Consider the following 21577-nt stretch of genomic DNA (forward strand, 5'->3'; position numbering starts at 1 on the left):
TAATTGTACGATGTTCATCCCAAATATTTTTTATCTCAAAAAACAAAACTAAATTGCTTTTACATTGTAGGTGTCAAAGTACTTTGTTATGAGCCAGCAGTCTTTAAATGAATGAGTGTGTCCCCTTGTCTTATCCTAGCAGACTAAGGATGGTATTTTGAGTCTTTCATGAAGGTTCTGGGAGTAGACTTGACACCTTTATTGTAGCAACTGGGCTGTCTCATTACAAAGAGAGTACATACCTTTAAAAAGCATCAACAGCTAACCAAGAGTACTCACCTGCTGTTGTCCCTGTAATCGCTGTTGAAGTTGAAGTCGAAGTTGGTTGGGTGCAGCTGGAGGTCTGTTTAGAGTTTGCCTGGGCTGCATGCCCATGCCAGGTGAAAAGGCACCTCGGGGAGGTGTTACTTGAACAGGCATAGTCCCCAGTGAAGGTTTTTGCCTGACCATGCCTTGGAAAGGGCTAGTGAGATTGGCAGTAGGTGAAGGAGAAGAATAAGGCTGGGAATAAAGGTTGGGTCTTTCTTCCATCATCAAAGGTGGTGTTGCTTGTTGCGGTGGAAATCTCTCTGATAATACATCTAATCCACCCCCCTATGAGAAAACAAGCCAGGACATTTTATAAATAAATGTCTGCCAATAAGTGACACACTTCTTTACATAATTTGGGATCTAAGAGCATGTTTTCTCTATAAAGTTTTATCATAATAATTCATGCTGAATTCATGAAGCTCTCCAGAAGTTTATTACCTAAAGGAATCACCTCTGAAAGTTACTTGTGAAAAGGAGCAAAAGATTAACTGAGACATTTAAAAATCTCAGCAAAAAAATGAAAACACAGTTACAGTTAAAATAAAGACCTTAAATCAATGAAATGAAGCAAAAAGGTTTAAAAAACTTCACTGCAAAGCCTTAACCACAGACATAGGTTCCTAAAGGAGGGATAAGTCAGGCATTTTTCTGCGTCAAATACAGAATTCATGTTTTTATCTTATTTGGAAAAAAATGCGTAGCTGACCTAACAGAATGCCATAGAGTTATGGCTTTAAAACTTTTTGACTATTACTCACTGTAAGACGTATAATTTAAATTGTGGCGTGTGTGTGTGTATAACTAAAGGGAGCATTTCATGAAACATAACTTCCCCTTTTCATGAGCTATGCATTCTGATACTTTGTATTCTGCACTATTCTATTCCATTAAAAAAATGCTGGTCATGATGCACTAAATTGATTTTATAACTCCACAGCCTGAAAACTACTAACATGCAAGGTGAAATATCATGGAAAATATAGGCTGAAGACTAGCATGAATAAAGGATAAATTTAGTCCTAATAAGAAGTGATGATAGTAAATCTGGAATGTATTCTAAGGGGAGCGTCTAAAATTCTGCTCCATAGTGAAAGACTAAGACTTTCTAATTATTATTATTATATTCTTTTAGTTTAAAAATCCCATTATTAACTATTATATATTCTGTTAACTTTCATAAGGGTAAATTATAAAACAGCTAAAGCACAGTGAGAACGACACTAAAAAACCTTGCTTAAAAATCATTTTCTAGCTTCTCAGGGATGAATCATTTAAATAATGCCAACTTTAATAAATACCTGAACAAGTTTGTCAATTCCCAGAGCTCTGTCTAATTCAGCCAACTCAGTTTCATCTTTGCCACTGAGGAAGGATACCAGCTGTTCAAGAAGAGCCTTTTCATCATTTCTTCCTTCTACTGTTGTTGGTGGACAGAGAAGCTCATCTAATTGGGAACTAATACACTGTCTGCAGAATCAAAAGATAAAGTTTTAGACTGTGTAACAAATAATTATTCAACCTGAAGAATGCAAACACACACACACACACACACACACACACACACACACACAATATAACAAATCTAGTTCTAGAAAGTTCTCTTATATACTTAATGTGCAGAAATTTATCAACATATTTTTCATTATTTTGTCAATCACTGAATTTTGTTTCCATATTCTTCATGTTAACTTACAGAAATAGCCTAAAAAATTAACCAAACGTAGTTAAGAAAGGGAAAAGAATTTTTAACAAAAGTAAAAAATAAAGATCAACCAAAAACTCAGCAACAAGTCATTTAGCCTAGATTAAAATTTATTCTACTTATTCTATTTATTCTATGGATGCTACTAATTATTGGTAATTGAACCATAATCAAAATAGTACATACTATATCACCTAACTTTCAATGAAAATCAGATCATATTGATAACATGATTACCATTTACAAAAGCAATCAAACTAGAAAAATGAAACATGCTCAGTGTTAAGCAAAACAAGTTGTGAATCACATGTAGGAAATATATAGTTTAATCCAAACTGATAGCAAATGATGCATAAAACTTAGAAATACGTAGAAAAATACTAATACTAATATTACTACTACAATAATATAAGAATTCTTCTTTAGGGAAAGTAAATGGGAACACAGTTGATGTTCACCATTCAGGCTTTAAAGCACATTCAATACTATCAAGTCATCCTTCAGTTGCTATGTATGTATGAGATGTACTCTGTGTTATGGAATAGAGCTACCTGTGTTGATTAGAAGTTGAATTCGAATCAAGACAGGACACTGAGTAGATGTAGAAAGTACCTTCTCTCCTTATACCCTCTTGCTCCAAACAAAGAGAAAAGCTGGACAAAATAATTATATAACTAAAAGCTTAAGAGCAACGTAATTGTTGTACTGAGGCCAATTCATCTACAGGTCCCAGAAATTTCATGGTAATCAATCAAAGCAAAGCAAGAGATGAAAAATAAGCCAATAACTACATACTGTATCGATCTCTTGGTAATTATAATATACACTAGTCTTGCAGTGTATATAAATCTGTTTATATACACTGCAGTAAATAAATCTGTTTAATTCTGTCCTCCCTACCCCCTTTTTTTTTCATCATCATTCATTTCTGTTAACATCTCACCAAATACCAATTTAGGCTGGAATCTAGTTTGGGAAAAGTAGTTCTTTGATGTAGAAGTTGGTATCTGATACTTTACAAAACATAAAACGTATTACTCACTCTTCTGGTTTATTCTGATTTACAGCTGTCACTGTATTATTCGCCCATGGAATCTGATCACCTGTTCCTGGTTGTCCAAACTGGTTATCAATTGATTCCAATTCCAGCTCAGGTAATCCTGATTAAAGAAGAAAAGGTAAGAAGTCAGTGTCACAATGGAAGATAAAAAGGAAACTTTTTCAGAAGTAATTTATAGTACAATGGAGTGAGATTTCAATAATAAAATATTACCTCAATGATACAAACGTCACTTACCCAGCAACTTAAACTATCTAGAATGTGGTCACAAAGTAAGTAAATGACTAAGTGAGAAAATATCTGCAAATCAAAGAAAATCTGATGTTGAAGTTTGCACATAATTGATGTTACCATAAGAGAATCACTCCGGACATTTACAGAAATTATTTAAAATCATTATAAACACTTGGTTAACTATTTTTTCAGTCTATAGTACATTAGAATATGCTATAATTAGGGAGAGTGTTATTATCATGAAATGAGAACAGTAAACAAAAGATAAAACATGTTGTATAAAAGGTAGAAACAGAAACTAAAGGGCATAACAGTCTAGGGTTGTTTAGTAAAAGGACAAAGCTCAACATCTGTTAATCTGAAAATGTAACAGTGTAGTAACAGTATAATTGATGCTTATAATGACAAATGAAAAAAGAGGTTGAATTATGCTTTATAATGAAAGAAAACAGGATATGCATTTTAGAAAGTTTTTGTGTTGGATTTTTTAAAGTTTTGATTATTGCTGTACCAGTTATACTAGGAAAAACCTGTAAATAACCTAAATTCTAGAAATTTAGGGACTGATAAATTATGGTATAGATATTTACAATAAATTATGGTATAGATATTTACAATGTGCTGTTCATGAAAAAGGAAAAATCCATAATCCAAGCCATACGTTCAGAATAATTCTATTTTTATAAATTATTTCATATATATTCACAGAAAAAAAATTCTGGTAGGTTCCACATCCTTGGTAGATTTTTAGGTAGTGAGATTAAGGATTACTTTTATTTTCTTTTAAGGTTTCTAATGATTGTTTATAATATCTAAAATGAATATGTATTAATTAATTGTTAATAGCTGAACTGTATTCCCCCAAAATTCATATGTTGAAGTCCTAAGCCCTAGTACCTCAGAATGTGATTGCATTAGAGAGACGATTAAGTTAAAGTAGGGTCATTAGGGTGGGCTCTATGACTGGTGCTCTTATAAGAAGAGATTAGGACACAGACAGCACAGACAATGAGGACACAGCAAAAAGGCGGCCAACTGCAAGCCAGCGAGAATCCTCAGAGAAAACCAAACCTGCCAACAGCCTAACCTTGGAACTCTAGCCTCCTGAATTGTGAGGAAATACATTTTCTGTTGTTTAAGCCACCTGGTATGTGGCATTTTGTTATGGCAGCCTGATAATACATTTTTTAAAAAACTGAAGTATAGTTGACATACAATATTATATTAGTTTCAGGTGTGCAACATAGTGATTCGACATGTATATACTTTACAATGTGTTCACCATGATAAGTCTATTAACCACCTGTCACTGTACAAAGTCATAACTTTTTTAAAAACTAAAATTGGAGTTTTAAGAGAAAACAATAATTAGGAAGAATTACTCATTCTAATGAATGGAGAATAAGTAGATATTAGGATGCCTCAAAAATTGTATTTAGTGCTGGATATTGATAATTTGTAGGTTACAGAAAACGTTCGTCACTGTCATGTGAAATATTCTCAATATTTAGTATGAATGACATGTAGAAGTCCACATAAACACATTTACTTCTAAATGCAAAAAATTATAGCTTTCAATTACATTTGTCTTCTCTATCATGATAAATGATGGAGAAATAGAATTCTGTAGGATTCTGAAAAATGAAGCAAACATAAACAAACAACACTAAACAAACAAGTGAGGGGAAAGGAATCACTTGATTCATGTCATTATTTAAATCAGAAAGTTGATCAAAGATTATCTAAAGCTTTCCTATTGCTCTGCTCCACACATTAATTCCTCAATCCTATTCCCTTTAAGAAATCTAATCTAGACAAAATTAATCATGTTTAAGTGTCAAAGAAAATTTATATGACCTTCTGCCATTAATGCTGAGTATCATAAGGTAGTTTATTTGACTCAGTAACAGGATACAGTATCTCATTTTACTAGTCTTGATGGGGAAAATGTTAAGAAAATAAGTTGGACAAAATATTCTCAAAATAAAATAAGATTCATGTGCTAGATTTGGTGACTAGGGGAAAAAAATCCAAACAAACAAATCAAATTTTGATTCAATTAAAAGTTTTGTTTGCATAGGCTGTATGCTTAAAATAAGCTGGTTTTTATTCTAAACGCCACTTAAACCTTTTAGGACTTCCTTTAGAAACAGACTTTTATAAAAAATTCGAGGATTTGCTGGAATGTTTTAGGAAATACGTGAGTTCTCTTTGTCCAGGGAATAAACTTACTATTTTTGGTCCTGCCTGTTTGTGTCTCTATCACAAACATGAGTAAGTATGTATAACCCAATACAGGCACAGTAATTTTTAAAAGGAAGCATTTGAAATCAATATATCTACTAGTCCCTTTATTGGAGGAAGGCAGCTGAAGTGGGGGTAAGAAACAAACCCTGAAGGAGTCCTGATAAACCTATTAATGTTTTTTTTTAATCATCTTTGCACAGAACTCAACATCACATTTTCTCCATTTAAAGTCCAGTGAAAAAGGAGACTTTATATTTTTGTTAGCCACACTAAATCCAGAAAAAAAAACTGATTAAAAAATTTCTGCATACAAAGTAGACAGCACAGTCTAACCACGGTTGTGGCTTTTGCACATTTTCCTCCTCTAACAGTTAATTCCGTATCCAGTGATTCTGATGTTCACAGTTAATTTTCTTCAGCTGTTGGTAAGGAGGTTTCTCGTTCAGTTTTGTGTTACATTTGGCAGTAACTATGCACAGTGGTTGGGATATTTTGTGTTTTAAAATATGATGTAGACAAAGGACTAATTTCTCTAACATACAGAAAAAACTTTCATAGATCAAGAGATAAAAACCAAATAACCTGATAAACGGTCAGAGAATATGAACAAATCACATAAAATAATTGAAAAGTGATCAACTTAATTCACAAGAAAAGAAACACAGATTAAAACTACACTGAGATATTTTAAAAAACAAAAGCATCAGATTGGCAAAGATGAGAAAGTGCATATTGGCAAGGATGTGTAGAAAGAGGAACACTATCGGAGTGCAAAAACTGGTATAATATCTAAGATGGGCTATTTGGCAGTCTTATCTATTCTTTGACCCAGCAATTCTACTCAGAACTTGTATTTCAGGGACTCTTATATGTAGTAAATTATTTCTACATAAGGTTATTCATTGCAGCTTTGGAATAGAAAAAAGATGCCTACTAATAGGCACAACACACTAAATATAACCTCGAAAGCAGGGACATCAAAATAGATTTTTTAAAGTGCTAAAAATGTTTTATGTAAAACATTACTTTTAGAGTTACGCAGTATTTTTAATGTCCTGTAAATTAATAAGATTTTAAAAATAGTCATCTCAGATTGCGTATGTTCACAGAGCATAAAACAACTGCCTCAGGAGGTCATTCACTTACTCCAGTGATGTTGTCAATGTTCAAATATTTTTGGAATTCTAGATCTGTCTTAACTAGTGGATGAGTCCTTCCAAAAAAATACATCTCCTTACAGTTACATCTAATTTTGATTTTGACTTAAAAAAGTATGATTCTTTTTGGATCAATAAATTTGGCTCCAAGTAACTTCAGACAATATCAAAAGTCAATTCCACCATTTAAAGGCTAGGGGTTTGAAGAGGGTGAAAAGGACATAGAGGAGGTTTGGACAGTGCTGCCAAAGAGGCGTGCTGCACATATTTTGGTTGACAATACCCTCCTCAGCTGTCTACACTGAGAAAACGGTATGTATCTGGATGCCCTGCTCTTGTAGTACATCTTTCTAACAACATTATTTAAATCTCCTAGTCACACTGCATTGGCGTGTGTGCATGTAAACAGCATGTTTGGAAACCTGGCAGACTGAGATTTAAATCCTAGCTCTGTACACATTAACTTGGGCATCTTTTTGTCTGTGTATGATAGCATGTGCGCGCGCGCGCGCGCGTGTGTGTGTGTGTGTGTGTGTGTGTGTGTGTGTGTGTGTGGTTTCATTCTCTGGACCTTAGTTTTCTCATGTGTAAATCAACCTAAGAAAATCTTCTGGTTGGATGTGGCAGATTTATCACCTGTATTTTATTCTCCCTCTGGAAAGATCACTGAAAGAACAAAAGAAAGAAAACAGGAAAAATAAGTACAGCTGGAGGAAAGGCAAAAGAAGTAACAAGGCAGCTGACCAGAACAATGAAGAATTGCTGAAAGATAAAATAAATGGAAACAAACTGAGGGTGAAACTTCAACTAAACTAAAAAACTTGCAGCGGGACAAAGAGAAGATTTTCCAAAAGGGAGTTTTCCGAGAACAGCGGAACCACTTCAAGCTCAGTGGTCACTGGAGCGGGTAGAGGATCAGGGATAATTAAAGGACAAGGGAACAGCTGCCACCAGGCCCCTGCTCTGCGTGCAGCTGACTCTGGCATCTGCCCATGGGATTAAAGTGGTAAGTGCAGGACTCAAAGTAGGAGTTCTGCTCAGGGAATCTCCCAAAGTGGGTGTGAGGGCTGACACGAGGGATTTGCCCATCACCAGCTCCCACTCACAACAACTTTTTATAGAAACAGGTCTTCTATAATCAGAGCCGACATTCCCTGCCAGAGCAAAAGGGATTCTCACTTTAGCGAAAGAAACACTTAGCTACCTATATTTTCCATTCTAGGTCTTTTTCAGTATACAGTTGACCCTTGAACAATGCAGAAGTTGGGGTACCAATCCCCCAACCCCTCCACTATCAAAAATCCACATATAACTTTTGACTCCTCCAAAACGTAACTACTAATAGCCTACTGTTGACAGGAAGCCTTAACAAAAACATAAAACAGTTGACTAACACATATTTTGTATGTTATATGTATTATTTACTGTACCCTTACTATAAAGTAAGCTAGAGAAAAAGAAAATGCAGTTAAGAAAATATTAAGGAAGAGAAAATGCATTTATAGTATTTATTGAAAAAAATCCAAGCAGTTGAAACCCATGTTGCTCAAGGGTCAACTGTATATGGACCGACAGTCCAAATTCACCAAACATTCAAGAGAAGCCAACAGCAAGAAAAAGAGATGGCAAATTTAACAAAGTAACTCCAAAGGAAATAGGACTAGTACAAAAAACGGATGAGTCCTACAGTATAATACATATAATATAAAGTATAATAAATTTATCATTACAGATTAAAGTCTATTATATCCATAAAAATAGACTTTTATGAAAAAGAAAATTAATTTCTAGAAATTAAAAACATGATAGCTGCAATCAGAAGAAATCAACAGATGGATTGAAGAGCAGAGTGGACATGATTGAAGATTCAGTTTTGATCTAGAAAATTTGACCCAGAGATTCTCTCAGGATATTGTGCAAAGTATGGGAGAAAAAAGGGCCCTGGCACATAGATCCAGAAGTTCTAACTGGTGTATCTCAGGTTAAAATATGATGATAATTAAACTGTCCTATGCAAGACACTTGCACTTGACACAGTTCAGTTTAAGAATGAAGACTAAAGTAAAGAAAGATGCTTAATTTTCCTGCATGGGCACAAGGGTAAGACATGGAACGGGGCACTCAACAGTGGACTCTGGTTCTAGTAAAAGGTGGTGGTGAACAGCATAGAGGCTAGAGGGCACGGAGAATCAGCGGTTATTCCTTCTCTTCCCTTTTATATGCTATCGTATGTTTGTCCCCATCTTCTTTTTTCTTTGTTTTTCTCCTCCAATCCTTACTCTTTCTTCCTTTCTCCTGCCCCACTTGTTTCCTTAGCCTTATGCCTCTTGAATTCTTTCTTCCTCATCTATATGGAAACACTGAAGACTGGCATCTGCCTCTATCATCCTCCCCTCATATCTCAGTATCTCTCCCTCTGTGCTTTTGGCCTTCGCCATCCAACACTTCAGCACAGGCTTAACAGATCTTGGCCTATTTACATACTTTTATATAAGGAGCTGTGTTTAGAGGAGGAAATCTCAAGAGAGAAAAAAAGCTATCCGCCTCGAGACAGACTACGAAGGAAAAACACGCCACTTTCATGGACTTGTAGAGCACTTTCTATTTTTATTAACTTTAATTTTTATCTAATTAACACATATACATAATTTTAAAAGTCAAGACCCAAAGGTTCATTATGAATAAAAGCAGTTTCCTGCCTTACCCCTTCTGATCCTTTGGTTATTCACCTTTCAACAGAGGCACCCATTCTCATCTTGTGTAGCTGTTTTCTTTGGCATTTGCCTATTTATTTCTAAATATGCATATGCTGCTGCTTCTTGCTAGCTAAATTTTAGATTACTGACTTCCCATCACGATAGATGAGGTCTTCATTCTCTCACACCTACCTCTCTTATTACCTCCTGTGTCCCCAATTTTCTGATTGGGATCACAGCTTTTTATAAAATTAGAAGTTAATATTTAGATTCTCATGACTATGCAAATATTACTCACTGCTAAATCACACTGTGCACTAGGATCAAACCTCCTTTCTTTACTATGCTTCCTTTTTTCTGCAGTTAATAATTACTATTTGTTTACTTGCCTGCTTTTCTAGGAGTTTTTCAGGTACCTCCACATTTTTTACATAAACCTATCAATCAGTAATATTTCCTATAAACTCAAAGAGAGCAAGTCTATTTCCTCCTTTCCTGAGGACTCAGGCTCCTATTCCGACCTGCATTGGTTGCTTCCTAATCTTGCGGATCAGCTATCATTCCTGGACTTCCTTTCAGGTCCTCTGTATCCTCTGGATCTTGTATCTTTCTCTTTTTTGTTTTTTTCCCTATTTGCTGAAATATATCCTCTAGGACCTTCACTAGAAAAGGTGGGTATACCATCAAATAGTTGAGCCCTTTCATACCTGAAAATGTCTTTATCCTACCTTCATAACTACTGGAAATTTAGATGCCTAGTTATAGGTTAAAAATCATTCTAACCTCATATATTTCTAAAGTAAATTTTATTGATATATAACTTACATACTATAATATACACCCATTTTAAGTGTACAGTTCAATGAATTTTGGCAAAGGTATAAAACCATAACTTTCCACATCATGAAAATAGAACATGTAGGACTCCCATGTAGGACTCCAGACTCCCATGTAGGATGGGGTAAAGGACCAGGATAAAACCAATCAATATGCAGACTTCCACTTTATCATCTTTCAGCTCCGCACCTTACTGTTTCTCCAACTGGCCTGACAGCCCAGAGTCTGGAGACTCTCAGTTTCACCTAGAAGAGACTTTCATATTCCTCTCATCTAACTCTCATTTTGCAGATAAAGAGAATAGGGCTCAGAAAATTTATTTACTTGAAATAACTTAATAAAAATGGAGAATGTGACTTGAACCTATGCTGCTGCTCTTATCTAGAGTTTCTGCTCTTATCTATTAGTTGAAAAACTGCTTCCAAAAATGTCAGGGATGACTCAAGAGTCTTCTTTCCAGCTGCCTGGAAATCCTGGTAAACTTTCAGGAATTATGTCATGACAGCTAAAATCTGCAGTGAGACTGAAATAAACGAGTTCTACATCTGATCCCATCAGAAGAGTGACAGACTTAGGTCAGGAATCCCGGCAAATTTTGAAAGTGAGTTGGTTAGTTTCTTTTAGTTTCAAAGTCACACAATGGAATTATCACCACTGTTTTTTTTTTTTTCAACTTTAAAATTTAATAGGTGAAAAAAATTTGAGAGTCCTATCTTCATGAATTTGAAGTATTATACTATCAAAATGTCTCTTAATTAGAAGAATGCTAACATGGCTAGAGCAGTGGTGAATTATTTCAACACAGTTGTCTTCTAAACAGTGCTCCACGGAAAACTCATTCTGTAGGGTAACATGTATTACTTGAGAAAAGGAATTCCATAATCAAGAACAGTTTGGTAAATGCTGAATTAAAGAAATCTAAAGTGGTTTCTTTAACATAGGACTTCTTAAAACCTTTAACATGCACTATGGAACTTTAGTTGAGGAACTTTTAATGAGGAATAATGTAGGTGCCATGTAGCATTTGCAGTGTATGCATATTTTAGCACAAAATCCTTCTTTTTGCAACTCTTAGGACTAGTGTCCAAGGAAGACACTTTGGGAAACAATCTGACCCAGTATTAATTTCTGAAAGTGCTGCTATGGAATGTTTTGGGTAAGAACACAAAACTGCTCTCCTTAACATCAACTATTCACCTTAGCATAATTTACAAACATGTAGATATTATGCTATAATTTAAAATACACAAGCTGAATGACGTTTGTATGTCTAAAGGTAACTATATTATTTATAATGGCACTAATGGAAATTTTACTCTCAACAAACAAAAGTTCTATGCAATGATGAGGAGAGACAAAGCACTGCTCACTCAGTATTATCATTAAATGTTTAAAATGAGGTTGTGTCCTCAACACGTACTATTCAGCCTGGAAGTGGGTCTAGCAGTGGCAGACTGAAGTGAAGGTGGCAGGATCTCCGATTTGATGGTTACACTGGTGACTGCACCATCCATCCTCTCTGTCTCACATAAGCCTGGCAACGGGGCTGCCTTCTCCAGCGTTGGTAGTAACTGATCAAACTGGTCAAGGTCAGCTGTAAACTAAGAATGGAAACCAAAGTTAGAGAAAGTATATTCTATACTTACATGATCTAAAAAATTTTGGATGCTTATGATAATATACTGAAGGATACAAGATAATATACACATATTATTTATCTAATATATCTTGGTATAAAATTCATACATTGAAAAAAGATTGGACTGGAAAGAGGTGTCAAGAGCACTGTATTATAATGATAGTGTCAAGGGTGATTTTTTCCTGTCACATTTTTCAAAATTTTGTAAAATGACTTTATGATGTGATGAAAAATAAATTTACAGTGTATCTTTTTTTTTTATAATTTAAAAAAGTTTGGGAAACTTTTTCATAAATAGTTTTCTATAATATACAGGAAGTGCCTACATGTATCTGAGGTTATGCACAGGAGAAAACTGGCTTTTATTTCACAGTATTATTCTACTATGATTACTTTGAGTTAATTCATCAACATATAATATCTGTTTGTATTTTATTATTTAATTCAACTAAAATTAATATTTCTAGGTTATATAAATACAATTATATGTATGTATTTTTTAAATGTCTGGCTTCTTTTACTTAACATTACATTTCTGAAGTTCAGGGATCTTGTCACATGTAGCAGTAGTTTGTTTTCATTGCTGAATAGTATCCTATTGTATGACTATGTCACAACATATTTATAAATTCTATTGTGATGGATTTGGGGGTGTTCCCCGTTTGGGGCTAATACAAATAAAGCTACAATGAACATTTTTGAACATATTGTTACACATGTGCAAAATGTACTAACTGTAAAGGAAAAAATTGACAAGCTGGGCTACATTAAAATGAAGGACTTCAGGGCCGGCCGAGTGGCGTGTTGGTTAAGAGTTGGTTTGGGACGCCAGCTCTGAGTAGCAGGGCCCTGGTTCGGCTCCCGCATGAGGGCCAGTGATGCTGCGCCCTCTATAGCTAAGATGGTGAACAACACCTCGACCTGGAGCTGGGCTGCCATGAGTTGCCAGCAATGGTGTAGAGGTTGCAGCCCCAGCTACAGTGGGCTGCCGTGAGCTACCGTGAGCAGCTGGCAGCTGGCATGAGCTGCTGTGAGCCACCGTGTGCGGCCGTCCAATAGCCAGTGAGTGACTGCCTAACTCGGGAAAAGCGCAATGATAATACCAACATGGACCAGTGAAGCAACGTCCTCCACAACTAGACTGAAGAACAAAAGGACAGCAGCTTGTCTGTTCCCCTTCCCCGATTCCCCAACGTTGTTCCCTTTCCCCAATTCCCCAATAAAATCTTTAAAAAATAAAATAAAATAAAATGAAGGACTTCACTTCATCAAAAAGCACCGGTAAGAGGAGGAAAAGGCAAGAAAAGATATCTGCAAGTACATAGCCAATAAAAGACTCATCTAAAATGCAAATGAACTCTTATAAGTCATTAAGAAAAAGACAACATAGTGGGAAAACGGGCAAGACATTTGAACAGGCAATTCAGAAAAGGAGATATCCAAATGACCAATAAACACTTAACAGGGAAATGCAAAGTAAAACTAAGAGATACTACTACACAGACCCAGAGTGGCTAAAATTTAAAAGATTGAAAATACCAAGTATTAGTAAGAACGTGGAACAATTAGAAGGAATTCTCACACACTGGGAAAGCTGGCATCTCTACTAAAGATGAACATACACATATCTTATGATCTGCAATTCCACTCATGGGTATAAACTCAGAAAAAATGCGTGTACATGGGCACCAAAACAGATATACCAGGACTGTACACAACGGCTTTATTTTATAAAGCTGTTACTTTTAAAGTTAATTTTATAGTGAGAATTTTATTATAGTCATAATTTAAAGTTGTTTTTCAGCTTAAAAACACCTTAATTTAGTTATACCAAGAAACATGAGAGACAGTCTTATCTCTCACACACATAAAGAAATAACAAAATAGTATTATTACAAATAGTAAACAAAAACGACCGCAAGCACTATGAGAGCGCTGAAGCAGCAAATGTCAACTAGGGCTATTGGGGAAGGTTTTACAGACATGATGTCTGAATTGGTTTGTGAAGATGAGTGAAAGGAAGTTCAGAAGACACAGAAAGGAAAGCAAAGCAGAAGATGCTTAGAAAAGACGTGGTTTATCCCAGGAATGGCAAGGATTTCCATGTGCCTCGAGTATAGTGTGTCTGAGGGACGAGAGAGATTTCTGTGAGAAAAAGGCAGGAAAGAAAGCTGCTTGAAGAAGCTGAAGGGCCTATGTATGCTAATTTTGAATCTTGTTTCACAATGGAGAGCCTTATTGATATACTGCTTTGTAAATACATTTTCAGCTATTTCATGGATGTCTACATTCTGTCTCAATAATCTATAAGCTCCTAGAGGGGAGAGACCATATTTTCTGTTTTCTTTTTTTGTAATTCCTTCAGAGTTTACAGCAACTATTCAATAAATGAAGCTGCCTGTTAGTTTTCACCCCACCCCCAACCCAGCCTAAGCACAGAGGTTGCTAATCCATAACAATTTACGCAAAGATTTATTTGCATTTACTTTTCAGGGAGTGTTATATACCCTACCACCCAGAATACCCAAGTCCCTGTTCTGATGGGGGTTGAGTGTGGTTAGAATCCAATGAGGAGAAAAAGAGTCTTAGAAAATGTTTCCAAATAAATTAAACAGCAAAGCAAGACAGTCTAGGCAGCCTCGTCCACCTCACATTTCTCTCCCATGTTGTTCACATCAGAGGTTCCAAACTTAGCGTAGATATCAGAGTTCTCTGGGGGAACTTCTTTAAAACATAGATTTCTGGGTTCTATTCTCAGACACTTGGATTCAATAGGTGGGGTTGGCAGAAGGGAGCAGGAAAGGTCTTTTCAAAAATCTCCAAAGATGTAAACTCTGATTTTATAGAAAGAAAAGAAATATCTACTTCCTTAGAATGCTGCATTAATATTATAGCCCTCCAAAGTCCCAAAGAACTTTTGAGGATATCCTGTGATTTTTCAACCACTGATACTAACCTTTCGATATAAACCAATGGATAGGGCAAACCAGTCTGAATCCAAATAAGGCCTATGGTTGGAATAAAATAAATGAAAAGGAAAAAATAACTAGGAATGACCATCCTGTAAAGTGAGGAATTACCCACCTGGGTCTGGGACTCCAGTTTAATTTCCTCAGGGGCAGGTTTGGTCATTGGGGTTGGGTTTGTGTTACAAGGCTCCATCTGTTCTTTCTTTTCCACTTTCACCTTTACGTCATCCAGGCTCAAGTTTGGAGTGGATCTTAAATCTTTCTCATCTTTATCTAAAAGGTAGCGTAGGAGCTGATGGTCTTTCGATTCTTTTTTCTTTGAAGCATCCAGTTCCAGTTTTATGCTGGAGTTCCCTTGGCCCTGTCCAGTCACTGACACAGAAGTAGATGCACTGTCCTTCTTATCGGGCTCCACAGACAAAGTGGTGATATCCGATGGGCTTCCCTCCTGGAGGAGCCGGTGTAGAATTTTGTGCCGTTCTGTCAGTGAGCTGTGTGAGGAGGGGCAAGAGCCTCCTGAAGAGTTAGCGGAGGCAGAGCTGGAAGTGCCTGTGCAAGACAGCACCTCTTTGCAACTTGTGTCAATGTCAGCATGCCGCAACTGCTGCTCCGCAGTTGTTGTCAAAAGCTGTACTAGTTTGTGACTGGTTTGAGAGTATTTATTATCTCCATCTGAGAGTCTGTCATTGTTGTGCAGAAGCCCAGAATCCAGAGGTTTGCCATCACTAGAGCTGTTGTCAGAGTGAATCATTTCATTCAAAATGGATGCAATCTCTTTGTTATCTTTGGACTCGGCTTTTGCTGGTTGTATATTTAATCTGCTAGGTGAATTCTGTGAACTCATCTGTCTGAGGACTGGAGAACTGGCAGAGAAGCCAACGGAGTTATTGGGTCCTTCATTCATACTCTGTAAAGATGTTACTGGGATGTTTGAATAGGATCGGTTACTATTATTACAGGCAGTACTTGTCATGCCAACAGGGGAGCTTAATGCTGGAATATTAGGAGGAAATGAATTGCTTGGCATCCTGGGCCTTGTTGCCAATCCAGAACTAACTTGTCTCCTTGGAGACATGAACTGTGCGAGGGATATTCCTGTACCTTCCATAGGAGAATTATTGAGGTTTAACGAGGGATTAGTGCTCTGGGAACTGGCCTGTCCCTGGTTTAAGGCAACACTGGCTACAATCTGATTTCCAGGTGAGCATCCAAAACTCCCTTGGCTGTTGCTAGAATTACTATGACTGCTGCTATGAAGGTCTGAGCTCTGTTGGCGGTTTACTCTGGTGGATACCATGTTGCTGTTGGATGGTGGCAATGTGGATGAACGGGCCACACCGTGAGCTGGAGAGATACTGGGATTGACGGAGGGGTTTACTCGGGGAATTGACATTCCAGAATTAGTGTCATCTTGAGGTGAAAGACCACTGTGTTCCCTAGGGAGAAAAGACATTATTATTCAAACATCTTTACTGGTTTCCATTAAAACATTTTTATGATGCATATTACAAAACAAGACCAGTCACCTCATGAATATTCCAAGCTATCAAGGGCTTCTGTATCACTTTACATTAAGGCAAAACGGTAGACTGTTAGTACTACTGTGAAATATTAGCACCCTTAATAGAAAATAGTGCTTATGGTCCTGTAAATTTGATAATGGTTTCAGTTACATGGGAAAGAAATCTTTCTTGGCTTTGGAAAAAATCTAATATATGTACTTTTAAACTTTTCAAAATTGAATACAAATAATTAACATTACAATAATAGTTTTGGTTGAAAGAGAAACTTCCCACATCTCTGTTTACAAAGCATTTATTCATGACTCCCTTGTTACAGCTTTTAAGTATTTCAACTCCAAAGAGGAAGACTGGGTAAGGAAAATACTGTGTCACTGATGTAAAAATTAAAAAGGGTGATATGCAGACATAGCAGATGTTTTGAAAGAGAACTCACAATATGAGAAAAAGAACTGTGCTAATTCCACTCACAAGCATAGCATATAAATTAAACTAAAATTAGAAAAAAGCAGAATACTGAATTCAGATTTCCATCATGTTCTTTACTCAAATCCATAATTATGACAACAGATTTGTGACTGGTATTACCATGTTCCAATAAGCAAATATATCAGATGAGGAAAAGATGAAGTGAGGGGAAATGTCTTTGTTTTTGTTTAATGCTAAATTTTAAATAGTTGTAAATGTAGGGTTTTAAATAATTCATAGGATAAAAAAATGGTTCCATGAATTTACCACATATTCCAGCGTAAAATATATTTAGAGAGGAGAACAATTTAGAGGAAATGACATCCAAAAACTCAAGTTGATAATTTAATGATTTGTAGTCTGAGAAACTGTCAACTTGAACTCAGGAGACATTGAGTTTGCCCTAATGAAAATAAAACATTTAAAAATAAAAATAGCAATATCAACAAACTCTAAAATCTTTCATAAGACCATAAGTTCATATATGGAAAGTTGGAAATTTTTAGCCACCTTTTTGGTTTTACCCCTAACACACATATTTTCAGCCTCACCTTTCCTGTCTCCCTTTTTGAACAACACAGCTATTGTTATGCGACAAAACTATAAAACCCAGTATGAATACACTGATTATATACTCATCACACTGGTTTAATGCCTAATGTAGAATTTCTCTTTTTTAGCCATCAAGATTATAAAATATTTTCTCCAAGAAGAGATCTGTGAACTGACTTATTTCATATGAAGCTCTCCAAATAAGTAGTACCTGTCGATGATATGAATTCCCATGATGAAAGGTTGCATGTCTGGACTTTGAGGGTAGCAAAGCTTACACTTGGTGTGGGCGCTAAGCATTGTCCCATCATTCAATATGAATCTATAGGATGGGCTGGAGGCAGTGCCACGAGTCATCACTGTTTCAAACAAAAGAGAAACCTAGTTAAAATTCTGACACTTGTATTTTGGGCAAAGGAGAGTTACCAAGCCTTACTTCTACCTAGAACCTCAATTTAAATGTCCTTCCACCTGCTGCCTGCTCAGACAAAAAAATAGTTCAGATAAAGCAGATATCTGAGGGGGAAAATGATTCTGGTTGAAATATACCACCTGATGACAAGTTTTAATTTAGTCCTACTTGAATGGGTGCCTCCTCATACAAATTATGATTATGAAGAAACACCAAACCAGAAAAAAAAATCAACCTTAATCTTCCCTACAATGGGGAGGCTCTTAAAATTTATTAAGTGTTCATTAAACATACCATGAAGTAACCGTCTTCCCTCTCACTTTCAGTATTATGTCTAACAAGTTTTTTTTCTTTTGCTGGCTAGTTTTTTAATAACAGCTTTATTGAGATATAATTCACATACCATAAAATGCACTCTCCAAGTTTTGTTTAGTGTACAGAGTTTCTTAACTAAAATTCAATTTAACTTTCCACTGAGGAATGTGAATCACTAAGGTTCTGTTTGAGAGATTATTATATCCATATATATGTATTATTTTTTGATGTTTGAATTTATTTTAGTGAGCAAATTAAGATAAATCCAATGATTACTAACACAAGAAACAAAAACTAGGTTAAGGCAGTCAAATGACTACATAAACAACATAATTTACTTTTGTCTTAAAGCTTTATTAACAGCAGACAAAATTCTAACCATATTGGTATTTATTAAATAAAGGCTATACCAGACTACTAAGAAAATATCATTGATCTTTTACTAATATAACAGAATTCTAAAAAAGATTTAATAGGTAGATTCAGCTATACCAAAGTTAAAAATCATATCCACTGAAACACAAGAATTACTACCACAAATGAATATTATAATTTAGCCTGTAATAAATGTTAGTTTTATTTTTCAAAGACATTTCAGAAAGGGCTTCAATTACATTTTCAAGACATGTGAAAAAGGCTTAAAATGACCAATTAATAAATAATTTTTGAAGCTACCTACTACTTTGAGTAAAAAGAAGACATGCTCTATTTTATTGTCTTGGGTATATCATATAAACTGAAGAGGGCATAATATGTTGTAAATCTATACCATACATAAATTTGCCTAAGTACCAAAACCAGTATATAACCTTAATTGAAAGGATTAAGATTTATGTCCAACCAATTGAATTCCTTACCCATCTGGCAATTTCAGCCAAATCACTGGCGCATTTACCAAATATAGCACATGAAGAATTTTAGTATCTAATGAAACAATAAATGATGAAGAGTATTTTATGGAAACTGATAATTTTTGTATAAGGGTATAAGTAAATGTTTGCTAGAGCAAAACCCTAAAATAAAATATTAACAATTCCCAACTATTACTATCTTTTTAACAACATATTCTAGAAAATACAACTACAACAAAAAAGTGGCATTTTTAGATCAATTATTAATTTGGGATAATTAGATAAAGCTACAAATATATAAAGGGCCAGATAAGAAACAATATATTTCATATTATTTTGCTGATGCCACTTTGTCTATTTCCTCATCATTGTTCACTGCTCTTTAGGATCGCCTCATTTTGCAGCAAAACACTCACTGGTTCTTTACCACAGAGCAGTACTGTCCGATATGGCTGCCATCAGCCACACGTGGCTACTCACATTCAAAATTAAATAAAATTTAAAATTCAGCCCTTCAGTCACACTAGCCACATTTCAAGTACTCAACAGAAGCATGTGCCTACTGGCTGCCATATTGAACAGCACAGCTCTACATAATCTTACTTCAACTTGCATTTCCAATCTTATTTCTCATTGCTTCCTAAACATTTCTTTTCTAGCTCTTTGAATAGAAAGTAAATAACTTTTCACACACTTCTTCTTCAGCTAGAATCAACATAAGAAGGGCTAGTACTGTGGCCCTTTCTTGTTTTTTACTCTCCATTGAATTGTGAACGATGTTTTGTATATAAAATCACAGAGTACCTGCTGATTGATCCTCAGCCTAAATCTCATCTAAATAGGTTAATACTGACTTGTGATCAACTACCACAACTTTTCTTTAAAGGACAGATTTTAAATCTTAGCTATGTTCTCAAATCCTTATATCTCAATTTATGTTTTTGTTCTTGTAAGAATCTAGACTTACTTTTGTAATGGAAATCAATGGAGACAAATTTCTTGATTTAGTAACAAGACTTATAAAGTGAGGAAGAACTAGAAACTTAGGCTACCATGGGAACATTAAGATACTTAATGTAGATTACTGAAACATCAATAGTCCTTTGGTTATTATGCAGCCTTAACTGGTCGGACCATATCTAAATTAGTAAAAATTCCAAAATTGGAGAACCTTTATTAATACAAGGAAATGATTACATTTTAAGTTTTGAAGATAGGTTATTTATTTGGGATGATAATATGTGGAATACGACTTAGCACATCATAATTCATTCTTTGAAATGAAAAAGGCAATATTAAATAAAGTAAAACTTTAATTAATTAGAACCTAATTAAGACTATCCAGTTAAGTAAAATTCTTCTCCTGCTCAATTGTTCAGATGGACAGGTCAACAGTAAGGCAGCATGGATCAATGAAAAGAACAAGCGCCTCGGAGTCAGATTCAGGCTTGAATTCTGACTTTGTCATTTTCAAGTTTAGGACTTACTAATGCAAATTAACCTTTGCCCATCATCACTAAAATGAAGCCTATAAAGTTATGAGATAATAGCAAGCGTGGAGCCTAGATGGTAGCAGGCACTGAATGAATATTTCCTGAATAAACACCAAAGAAAACACAAACAACAAATAAGCAGGTTCCGAAGTACATATGTCCTGAATGATATACACATTCAGCTGATCCCTAGACACCATTTACACCAAGAGCTTCAACCCTGTATAATAATCACTAATATTTTGAATTGAGATACGAGTAAGGGAGCCACAATTCTTTACAGAGCTGGCTGGATAAGCATTTGCTCTGCACACCAAATTTTCCCCATAAATAGGTTTCAAGGTTTAGTCCCAGACGAAACTATTTGGATTCTAATTTTGATCATGGATCCTGGCCTTGTTTTCTCATTAGTTTTGCCAGGCATGTAGCTAGCAGTTTGATCACTGACTCCTGCGTCCATTTCTAAAATTTTTAGAACACTTAGTGGAGGGGGATATTATTGATGTGTATTACTGACACCCCAGAAATTCTTAAAAGAACCTTTGATGGCAACTGTTCTTGTTTTTGTTTTACCCAAGAATAGGCCTCCCCTCAACAGAGCTATGAAGCAAAGGAAACCGTCCTCTTTAGTTATGCTGCTCTAAGTAGAGATATTTGTTTTTTTTTACTCCACCCAATTTGGTGCTGAGATAAACTCAACAAGTATGCCTCAATGATGTTAACTAAATAGGCAGGTATAAAATAAGTGGCAGGGTAGCATAGGTCAATGATGGTAGAGGTTTCTTTTCCTTTTTGGTATTTCCCTAGATATATGCAGAAAGAATGCCATTGAAAAAACTGTTATTAAGACAAAGGAAAAACAATAACCCCTAGATGCTCTAAGATGATTTTCAATCATCACTGAGTAAACTCTATTCAGTATATCAAAATTTCCAAAAAAGGAAAATAAACTCATATTTTAAATATTTTCAACGAAGTTTGACATAAAAAGATTTTCAGTTAAGTCTGTTATATGGACCATGGAATTAACCACATTACACAAGTCTCAAAGAACATTCTGGTTAATCATTTATATGGACATTTATGTTTTATAGCAATGCTTCCAAGCTTCTT

General features: G+C 35.4%; 1 protein-coding gene across 7 annotated transcripts in view; it reads right to left on the minus strand.

Annotated features, from left to right (window-relative positions):
* NCOA1 (nuclear receptor coactivator 1) overlaps nt 1-21577 on the minus strand; it is a 216426-nt gene that overhangs the window by 32017 nt on the left and 162832 nt on the right. For all 7 annotated transcript variants that reach the window (XM_019648257.1, XM_019648425.1, XM_019648505.1 and 4 more), the window contains 6 exons: nt 17605-17752; nt 14969-16289; nt 11666-11846; nt 3057-3174; nt 1611-1779; nt 280-594 (listed from right to left, as the gene is read on the minus strand). In XM_019648257.1, coding sequence (XP_019503802.1) covers nt 280-594; nt 1611-1779; nt 3057-3174; nt 11666-11846; nt 14969-16289; nt 17605-17752 — 2252 coding nt within the window. The remainder of the gene's footprint in view (nt 1-279; nt 595-1610; nt 1780-3056; nt 3175-11665; nt 11847-14968; nt 16290-17604; nt 17753-21577) is intronic.

This window comes from Hipposideros armiger, unplaced genomic scaffold, assembly GCF_001890085.2.
Source record: "Hipposideros armiger isolate ML-2016 unplaced genomic scaffold, ASM189008v1 scaffold_0, whole genome shotgun sequence".
Classification (NCBI taxonomy): Eukaryota; Metazoa; Chordata; class Mammalia; order Chiroptera; family Hipposideridae; genus Hipposideros; species Hipposideros armiger.